At 49.1% G+C, this 10,928-nt stretch overlaps 1 protein-coding gene across 1 annotated transcript; it reads left to right on the top strand.

Moving 5' to 3' along the window:
• Nucleotides 1-1,627: 1,627 nt before the first annotated feature.
• ARL11 (ARF like GTPase 11) lies at nt 1,628-3,401 on the top strand. The gene is made up of 2 exons (XM_059996179.1): nt 1,628-1,841; nt 2,634-3,401. Exon 2 carries the CDS (start codon nt 2,652-2,654, stop codon nt 3,237-3,239), a length of 588 nt encoding a protein of 195 aa, XP_059852162.1. The 5' UTR covers nt 1,628-1,841; nt 2,634-2,651; the 3' UTR covers nt 3,240-3,401.
• The last annotated feature ends 7,527 nt before the right edge of the window (nt 3,402-10,928 follow it).

Genomic DNA, 10,928 nt, shown 5'->3' with positions numbered 1-10,928 from the left:
TGTCTAGACCCTAGAGGGCGATGTTTCTCTAAAAGCCTGACTGTCAGTACCAAAGCTGGGCTTCCAGATGGCGTGCATGCTGGCCCTGGGGCCCCAGGCTTCCCTGGAATCCTCAGGGCAGGAGGCAGGGGGAGTGCCTCTCCCTTCACTGTGTCACCTGGGGGCACTTAGCACCCAAGCAGCCTGGTATGGTGCCTCTGAGCCCCTCAAGTCAATGGCTTCTTCAGTCTGCCAGACTCCCTTCTCCCCTGGGCTCAGACAAGGGGAACCAGGGCCAGAGTATCATCCCTGGCCCCTCAGCCCCCATGCACACCTTATCCTTAGCCCGCTATATCCTTATCCTCTGCCGGCCCCAATCCTCCTACAAAGTCCTGGCAGATTCCTTGCAGGATTCCCACTGATTTGTCAGCCAGGCCTGGACAGGGCTGGGTCACGGCTTCATCTAACTGCCCAGCACATGCGTGAGATGGACAAGCCCCCCTCCAGACAGTCCTTTACCGCTTTGAGACTGTGCACTTCCTTATAAAATCCAGTTTTAGCAAGAACCCTGCGAAGTCTGTTTAATGAGAATTTCCACCCTCGATATCTGACCAGGTTCCTCATTCTCCACCAACCCCCAGGTGATGTCTGATCACCCTGGCCTGTCTTTAGTGACGACTCTGTTAGGTCAGTTTAGCCAGAACCCCCCTTTCCGATGATGTCTCTTACTAATTTTCCATCCACTGACACCACAGCCCTAGGCTCCTTGGCTATAAATCAACAGGACACAGTGGCGCCCGGGTTTCTGATTTTTCCCAATCGCTTCCTCCTATTAAAATATAGCAGCCTAATGACAACCGTTACAATAAGGTGTTTGCCATTTGCAAAGCACTTTCTCCATGAGTAACACGACATGGTGAAAGAGAAAGAGACGAATTATAAATCTCAGCAAGACCATGAGCAAATAATGTATCCTGTCTGAGCCTGTTTCTTCGTTGGTAAGATGAGAGACTCACACGCCCCAACCTGGTTCTTGACATTGTAATGAAAGAATGTGCCAGAAAGGAGAACTGTCATTGGTTACGAGAGCCAAATCACTGGAGCTCCAGATGCAAATCAGAATCTGCTACAGAAACAAGGGCTTCTGACTGGCCAACTTTTTCAAAATTCTATTTTCTGAAGGCATCATTTTTACTGGGAGAAACATAATTACACTGTTCAAGAAAAAAATTTAAGCAATGAGCTTAATCACGCATAGTTCTACCCATTAACACAACTTTTTGATTTTTATGGTTTACCTTCAGTATATATATATATACCTATTTTGGTTTACCTTCAACATTTAAACCTATTTTTTAAGAATGGTTTAATCCTACTTAGGCAGTTTTTAAGCACATATAGTTCCAAGCACATGAAAGAATCTCCAGGCACCAGAAACACACTGAGGCATGAGCTGAAGGAAGAGGTCTGATTCTCAGATTTCTCCACCGAGGGGATCCCAGGATTGTGAGAGGAACAGCAGGAGATCAGCGGACCACGGCACGGTGCTGAGCTGGGTGCCCTCCCTCCTGCATATGGAGTCTGAACGGCCAAGAACCGGGGAGTCGGCTCTGGGCCTGGCTGGGGGCATCTTTGTGGCACATCCTCAGCAGGACTGCTCTGCTCAGGGAGCCCCAGGGGTGAGGGCGGGGCTGCGGAGCCTGTGCCCCGCCCCCAAGCATCTGGGAAAAGGAAGCACAAAAAGGGAGAACCGGCCACAGTCACTGTACTCGTTTCCCATCTCGCTCTCAGGACTGAGCGCAGCTGCAGGTGCAAGACCACCACAGAGGGGGAGCTTTCGGCCGCAGCCTAATAACACTGAGGTAACTTTAATTTCACTCTTCTACCCCTGGCATGAGGAATGAACAGAGGCTATCTTATTTTCCTCCAGGGGCAGCTGAAATATACTCCCCTGGGTGTGAGATGTCCCTCCCCCTGTTCCAGCCAAGTTTTCCCTGGACTAAGGTGGGAACAGGTCTTAGTCTTAAAATTTGAGATTCTTGAAAAACCTGTGTAATGTCCTGGAGGGAATTTACCTTAGTAAGACACTGGAGGAAAGCACTTTGCTCCGAGCCGTACATGTGTCCAAGGTCAACAGTATTTATAAATAGCACTGTTTACAGGATGCGGCCTGGTCCTGTGGGGGGGGGGGGGGAGCAAAGGAAGCAGAAGTTACCATGAGCCGACTGCCCTCCTCCATCAGTGCACTGACCCCAAGATAGCTTCCCCTTCGGGGTTTAGGCTTACAGGAGGAAAACAGAGGCTAGAAGCCACAGACCTGCAAGAACTGAAACATCTTTCAGTTTGTCTAACTGGAACTTCGTTGTGCCTCCCTGCTTTAACTCCCAAGGAATGTGAGCCCACATTCCGTGTCTTTTAGGGGGAGGCCCTGCCCTCTTCTCTGCAGCGGGCACCCCCCAGAGATAGGTCAGCGGATGCTGACTCACACACCCCTACTTCCCTGCCCTTTCGAAGCCCAGGCCTTTGTTTGAAATATGACACTGTAAAGATACTTTCCTACTCGGGCGTAGAAGCTCTTCTCCCATGTGCCCACAAGGATTTGTGTTTCTTCTGAAAAGAATGGCTGATGTGTGCACCCGGCCTTTCTCCCCTAGGGTCTGGCAGTGGCCCCCATGGGGTCTGTGAACTCCCGAGGCCAGAAGGCAGAAGCCCGGGTGGTGATGATAGGCCTGGACTTGGCCGGCAAGACCACGCTCCTGTACAAACTGAAGGGCGACCAGCTGGTGGAGACCCTGCCCACCGTGGGTTTCAACGTGGAGCCTCTTGAAGCCCCTGGGCACGTGTCTCTGACCCTCTGGGATGTCGGGGGGCAGAGCCAGCTCAGGGCCAGCTGGAAGGACTACCTGGAGGGCACGGACATCCTCATTTTCGTGCTGGACAGCACAGACGAAGCCCGCTTGCCCGAGGCAGCGGCTGAGCTCACCGAGGCCCTGGCTGACCCCCACCTGGCCAGCGTGCCCCTCCTGGTGCTGGCCAACAAGCAGGAGGCAGCCCACGCCCTGCCGCTGCCTGAGATCAGAGACAGGCTGGGCTTGCACAGGTTCCAGGGGCACTGCTGGGAGCTGCAGGGCTGCAGCGCCCTCACTGGAGAGGGGCTGCCCGAGGCCCTGGAGAGCCTGAGGCGCCTCCTGAAATCCCACAACCACTGTAACTCCAGGTGCGCGCAGGGGGCAGGCTGTGGGGAGAGCCAGAGGCCTTGACCGGGGCAGAGCAGCCTGTCTTCTTCGCTCATGTGGATCGGAAGACCAGCTAATCCTGGAGAATCTCAAATTCAGTTTCTCAAACAAGGAATCCCCCTGCGCTCGGACAGCATATTTTCCTCTTGGGACTCGGTGTTTGTGTTGAAAATCAACTATTCTTTTTTTTTTTTTTTTTTTTTTTTTTTTTTTTACTATTCTTTGAATAATGATACTCTGAGGGAAAAAGCAAACCTCAGCATACTTCATTTAGTAACTCATTACCACGTCTGAACTAAGCAATTGTAATAACAGAAAAAGTGGTTGCAGAATTAAGACCTAAATTCACAGAGGGAAAGAGATTTCAAAATCAAATCAGAATATCACCTGGACGTGGGCATGATCTTATGAGTGATTTTCCCCGGGAGCCCCTGGGTATGTGTCACCATCACTCTGAGGGCAAGGAGTCAGGGCCAGCAGGATGGAGTCTGCTTCTGCAGGATCTTGGGTTTAGAAGTTCAACGGGGCGCTCAGCCCTGGGCAGAGGCCAGGAGTTCAGGCCTTCCAAAATTGATCCTCTTCTTTGACCCTGATTAACCCATCTCCAACTTTTTGTTATCCTGTACTGGTCTTTCTCTAAAACCCTTCATTGTTTTCTTTCTGTTTTCCTTCTCTTTCTCTCTCCTTCAAGCACACAGGTTTCCTTGAAGATCAGATTAATCAATGATTTCATTCATTTATTTATCCACTTTATCAAAAAATATGCCGAGTATTGAATCTGTGGCAAAAGGCAATGAGCTTTAGATATGAAGCTGGACCTCCAGATGGCAGGTGTGAATTTTGAAGATATGTATAACAGCAATGCACCTCTCACTATTAATAGTGAAAGGGAAAGCCGAAGCGTTTTCAGGTGACGTTACCTAAGATCCATGAAGCTCCTGAAATTATGTGCAAAATGTTATGCTTTGGGCCATTTTTCTAGGGAAGAAGATCCATAACTTTTGTCAGATTTTCAAAGGTACCTGTGACTCCCTAAGATAAGAATCACGGATCTGGTCTTATACCTCATTCCACCCAGGAATACTTTCTATACTTTTTAATGGCAAGTAACTTCCATTTGGTACCTATTCTCGTGTTAATCAGCTCTAAATTTGGATATTCCTTCCCATCCTGGGCTACCATCAGCCTCCTTAGAACTCCTGATGGTGGTTCTGCCCTCTCTGGAGTGACACAATCACTCCAACATCTGAGAGGTCCCTCTACCCAAAGTCTCCCCTTCTAACATCAAGTTAGGTGTGCCTAGTTCTTTCCACCACGTGTCAATCAATGTGTTTCAAGACTTCCTATGTTAGACACAGAAAAGGGCAAAGATGCAAAGACAAAGGAGACTCCAGCCTCATGGTCCTCTAGATGGGGAAGCAGGAGGACATGACTCCCATAAAAAAGGAGAGGTTGGGCTTCCCTGGTGGCGCAGTGGTTGAGAGTCCGCCTGCCGATGCAGGGTATGCGGGTTCATGCCCCGGTCCAGGAAGATCCCACATGCCGCGGAGCGGCTGGGCCTGTGAGCCATGGCCGCTGAGCCTGCGCGTCCGGAGCCTATGCTCCGCAATGGGAGGGGCCACAACAGTGAGAGGCCCGCGTACCGCAAAAAAATAAAAAAATTAAAAAAAGGAGAGGTTGAGAGTTTACTGTTTACTGATCACGTACTGGGGCTGGTTCCATGCTCAGTGCTCTACAGAGATTATCTCTAATTCTCCCAACTCTGCAAAGTAGGGATCATTCCCATTTTATATAATTAGACACTGAGGCTCAGAGAGGTTGTGACTTGCCTGAGGCACTGCTCTTAAGTGACATTTCTGGAATTCGAAACCAGATATTCTAGCCCTGATGATGCCTGCATTTTCCCACGACATCATGCTTCTAGAAGGTTGAAGCCAAGGTTGACCTTCAGTAGGCAGATGAGATGGGAGAGCAGCCCAGTCAGAGGGAAGAGACAGCTTGGAGGCATGAGGGAGAGTATAGGAAGGACAAACAAACCAGAAAGGCTGAAACACGAGGTTGGGGTGAGGGGTAGGATATATTATAACAGGAAACAAAACTGGAAAGAAAGTTTAGCTCCAAATTAAGGAAGGCTTAGACTTTCATAATCAGGAGTTTGTCGCAGAGAAGTGAAACCATCTGGCTTCCATTTAAGAGGCTAATTTAGTGGCAGTGTGGAGGTGAAATAAAGAGAAGGGGGGACGCTGGGGACGGAAAAGTGGACAGCCCAGCTAGATGCCCATCATGGTCACAGAGGAGAGGAGAGGGAGGCAAGGACATTGAGAGCCATTTTTAAGACAAAAGGCTGAGAAAGGAAGAACTTGAAGGTGCTCAAGATTTTGAGTCTGTGTGGCAGGTGGGATTGGAATGAACTGAGAAGGTGGACACAGGAGGGGCAGGTTGGGAAGGGGCTAGAACCTCTGAACCCTGCTTTTGGAATGCTGGGTCCGAATGTGTTTATAGCTCTTTTCAGACTGTTCCGTTATCTGCAGAGTTTGAGGCACTGAGGACCCTCTGGAGGCATCTGCTGGTTTCTGCTCATGGAGACTCATTTCCTCACATGACTTGTCATTTTTTATTGTGAGCTCATCTTCAGTAGGATTTGTTTTTCCTGTGTGACTCCCGTGTGCTCTGGGTTATGACAGTTTTTACACAGTGGTTTCACATTAGCGTCTACCAGGATCCTGGAGGTTTCAATTGTTTTAGACCAAATATTATGTTATTTTCTCTGTTTGGGGCTCACGGACCTCACAGGTAGTAGGAATTTGAACTCTGTGCTCATTCATGGCACAGGCCCCAGGGATTCGGTTTCTGACAGGCAACTGTTTTTCTTTGCACTCCCAAGATAGACCGTTTGCTTTGGCATGGCTGGCTGAGCTGGAGGGCAGAATTTTCCAATCCCCTTTTAAGAAAGGGGTGCCACTTCAATGCTCTTGCTTTTTTGCTGAGCTCAGATCAAAATTTTCTCTCCTCCAAGCAAGAGTGAGGCCACATCTCCTGTACAGGTGCTATGACTACAGCCTGGTCCCTCGAGCCTAAATTGGGCTCCTCTAAGATCCCCCTGGACTCCAGGCTTCACTCAACTGCTTCAGCTGTGGTTTCCCTCTTCAACTGGTTTCTGCCACTTGAGGATTTCCTTTTTTTTTTTTTTTTTTTTTGCTCAAGGGCAGCCTACATTAAAACAATTATTTTTGATTATAGTTTACCCAACACTTATGACTCCACAGTGGAAAAGGGTCCATCTGCCATGTCACTAGGCATCTGCCAGGGTCCCTGGGAAAGGCTGAGCCCACAGAGGTGGCCAGAGAGAGCAGACACAGGGCCCAGAGCCAGTGCCAGGGAGGAGGTGAGGATGCTCCATGGCACACAGGCAGTGGCCTGGCTTTGCCCTCTCCAGTTCTTTCATCCTTCCTTCTCCCATTCCAGTAATGTTGGCTCTGGAAGGAGGGTGAAATCCCATCCTCTTTCAGAAACTTCCCTGAAGACCATGGGGTAGCTGGCCTTGCCTGCCGGGAGCAAGAGTAGCAACGGGACAAAGCTGGCCCGTAGGACTGGGAATTCCACTCCCATGGCCACTGCCAACTGAAGGGGAGGGCAGTCAGGGGCCAGTAGGGTAGCCTCAGCCCTTGCCTCCCCACCCAAGGCAAGCCAGAGCCCGCCAGGGACATGGTGGGGGCAGACAGAGGGGCTTCCCTCCTGCTCTTCTGCTCAGAGAGAAACATACACATATGTACGTATACAGGTACTTATATCACAGAGCTACAGCACAGGGAAGCTTAGCAAGAAACAAATCATGCCTTCTGTTTTGTTTTTTAAAAGGTGCTCTCCTTATGAGAGGGGTATTTTGCGTGTTCCAATTCACCCACACCTTTCAGGTCCATCAGCCTCCCGTTAACCCACGAGCGGGAGTGAGGAGGTGCGTGAGCAGATGTGGCTGAAAAGCACGAATCTGTTTCCTCCTTATATATAAAGGAATCTGGTTTTCTTCTCCGCAAACACTGTATAGAGTGAGATTTGTTCCACGTTGGAGAGCTGATTACCCCTTTGAATATGGGTTGAGTTCCTCCCTTTCTGACTCATTGATTCTGAAGATGTTTCTCCTTCCCCTCTTGGATAGAAGCAATCCTTTGGTGAAAGTAAGAACTGCAGGAGTTGGGGTTTAGTTTGGTCCTGCTGAGTTTTGGGTTTCAGCTGTCCATCCTCACAGATTTCCACACTCATCTCCTCCCACTGGGGCTGGGGGAAGCTGTGTTCTTTAAAGTGGGCTAGGCCCCCATCCTCAGCACGTGGTGAGCTGGGACCTTGCCTTCCTTCTCGCTCTCCAGGTTTTTTTTTTTTTTTTAACTAATTAATTATTTTTGGCTGCATTGGGTCTTCATTGCTGCGTGCGGGCTTTCTCTAGTTGCGGCGAGCGGGGGACTGCTCTTCATTGCAGAGCGTGGGCTTCTCATTGCGGTGGCTTCTCTTGTCGCGGAGCACGGGCTCTAGGCGTGCACGGGCTTCAGTAGTTGTGGCACATGGGCGCAGTAGCTGTGGCTCCCAGGCTCTAGAGCACAGGCTCAGTAGTTGTGGCGCACGGCCTTAGTTCCTCCGCGGCATGTGGGATCTTCCCGGACCAGGGATCAAACCCATGTCCCCAGCACTGGCAGGCGGATTCTTAACCACTGCACCACCAGGGAAGTGTCCGTCCTCCAGGCAGATTTTAGAATGCACGACACCTCAAGTGTCCTGGCTGCAACCTCAGGTGGTACGGTGAGGTCACCTCACAAAAGACTCGTACTTTCCCCAGAACCCACCTGATGCAACTCAACACCAGCGGGGTACTGCTCCCTTCCAGAAGCCCCAGCCCCAAAGATGGACAGAGGCAAGGCAGTCAAGCAATGAGATTGTCCAGGCTGTGCCTCTTGCCGCAGAGCCTGGGTCAAGGTGGGAGAGTCCCTGAGTGAGCGGGAGGTGGGGATCCCATTCCTGCCATTTCTTGGGCCTGAAAGGGCAAATACAGATGAAAAATAAGAGGCTTAGCTCTCCCTGTTGAAAATAAGGGAAGATGCTTCTCCTTCCTCCCTCTTTTTAGAGCATTCACTTGAGAAAACTGGTAACTCTAAGTTCTTTTCTCTGTCTCTTTGAAAGGTATGTAAAGTTTTTAAAAAGCTAACTCAGACTCCTGCCAGCTTTAGGACTGTCTTTCTCAAGGACCAGGGAGCCATCCCTTTGAAATGCCATCATCAAGGGAGATAGGGCCCCTCTCCCATCTCTGTGGGAGGGTGGGAGCCTTGCTCCTTGTTGCAAAACTACCTCCTGTCATAAAGATAGGAGAAGCTGGTTTTTCTTTAGGTTAAAGCCAATTAGGTAACACAGATGGTGACCCCAATTACCAGGCAAATCCAGGATGAACTTGGTGTGAGGACTGGTTGTTATTGTGTAGGTAAGGGCCTGTGTCTGCCTGCCTGTACAAAAGGCTGAGATTCCTGTCTGTCTCTGCAGTCTCTTAGCTGATTGCCTGTGCTGCACATTGCATTCTGGTTTGATGCTTATTCAATAACAAAACTGTTTTCTTTCTCTCCTACCTTTGTGGAGAAGGTTTGCTGGGTTGGCAGATTTGTTTTTAATTCTCTTTTCCTAACAGATCCCATTGGCCTGGCTCTGTGAGCTCCTGATCGCACCCATGATTAGTAACAAGACATGGGTGAAGAGTAATCACCCCGAATGCCTCCTAGAAGGTTTTGGAGGGCACTTAATTAGGAATGATACCTGTGGCACTCCTCTCCCACAGGATTATGGAAACCTGTGATCAGAATCCTGTGATTGCCTCTGAACTCACCGAGAGAAGCATTTCTCGGTGCACTGAAGTGTCACCCCTGTATTCCCTTCCCACACGTCTCGTAAAAGCAGTGGCTCAGGAAAAACAAAATAATTTTAGAAAGGAAAAAAGGAGTCTTTTATTTTTACCTCATTGTCTTGATTTCCACTCCTCTGATATATTCACCCCCAAGGAAATTTGGCTATGGAAAAGTATTTAAAATTTTTCCATGAGAAATGGTATTGTTCTGCCTCAGATTTCAAGCTAAAAACCTAATAATGAATCCTTCTCCCTCACCCTGGTCCCCTCCAGCAACCTGGGACCCATGGGCATTTTTGCAGCTTACTTCAAGCATGAAATTACAAACCTAAACTAATTAATTCTCATCAAAGCACTTCCAATTCTTCCCAAAAAAGGAGGCAACATTATTAAAAATTATCTCCGGATTATGAACATGACACCATATCATTTTGCAATGTTTGTTCTACCTTTTTTCATATTCCACAAACTTCAATTTCATATGGCACTAAGCGTTGGCTTAGCCTGGAGGAGAAATATAAAGGATTCAGAGAAACATATATAAGGATTTTCAGGGTTATGAAAATTCTTCCATGAGAGAATTGCTACCAAGATGGAGACGCAACCCCATCCTCTGCTCAAGCTGGTGCCGTCTAAACGCGCTTGGCCTGTGCCCACAGGCTTCGAGTCTGGCCTTGAAGTCAGTCAGAACGGACTAGAACAGGAACTCTATAACTCACCAACTGGGCAAATTATTTAACCCAACTACGCCCCAGCCACCTCATCTACAGAATGGGAGTGATAATAGGGGGCACCTCGCAAAGTTCTTATGAGAATTCAGCGAGATAATGTGTTCATCAAGGCAGCTTGTATCTCTTGAGCACCTACTATGTGCAAAACACTGAGCAACGTGCAAGGGCTACAAGGATGGAGGAGATACAGGCACTGTCCCTGCCCTCGACATACAGTCTAGCTTTCAATAAGGGACAGCGGTTAATATCGCCACACTGAAGCACGCTACAAATGCAAATGAAGCCGAGCTCTGGGGGCCCAGGCTTTTCTTGCAGATCCCTCTCCCACCCTCAGAATTCTCCAGACTCAGACTTGTTCTGGGGTGAAGAGGGGGCCAAGGCTGGTGGAAGGGTACAGGGGTTAGGGGTGCAGAGCCCTAGACTGCTCTTCTGATGTCTGAACTCTGGACACTTAGCCTCTACCCTCTTCCCTACCACTTCTATTTAACATCCCCATTCTAGAGCTTCTCCCCTGGCCTTCCCACGCCAGAGCACGTTTAATTCGAGTAGCCAAAGCCCAGAATTAGTATCTCTTCCACGCACTTTAAATGCACCCTCCCGTTGCAAAGCCTGGTGGACTGAATAGACAGACGAATGATTTGAGAAGATGGGGGGTTGAATCCCACCCTCAATTCTATTCCTCTCTGAAATTCAACAGTTACAGATTCATCCCTTGGACTTCGGTTTTTCAAAGAAAATATCCCTAGAAGAAAGGTAGCAGGGATAGTTATTGGCATTGTAATGTGAATGAATTGTCAGGGTCTTTTCAGAAGAGGTTGTGTAAAGGAAGCAAAGCTAAATGTTGAGAACGGCTGAAAGAAGTATAGGAGGTGGGGGAACTTCCCTAGAGGTCCAGTTGTTAAGACTCTGCGCTCCCAATGCAGGGGGCATGGGTTCCATCCCTGATGAGGGAAAGGAGATCCCACATGCCTTGTGATGCAGCTAAAAGAAAAAAAAGTGTGGTCGCGGAGACGGGGGCTGCCAAAAAGGAATGAACCAGACTTCACAGATTGCCTGAGGCTGGGATGAACGTGCCCGCCCCCCTCACTGTACACACAGCAAGGA

Source organism: Delphinus delphis, chromosome 18 (genome assembly GCF_949987515.2).
Source record: "Delphinus delphis chromosome 18, mDelDel1.2, whole genome shotgun sequence".
Lineage (NCBI taxonomy): Eukaryota > Metazoa > Chordata > Mammalia > Artiodactyla > Delphinidae > Delphinus > Delphinus delphis.
This window is presented reverse-complemented; position numbering and strand designations above follow the sequence as displayed.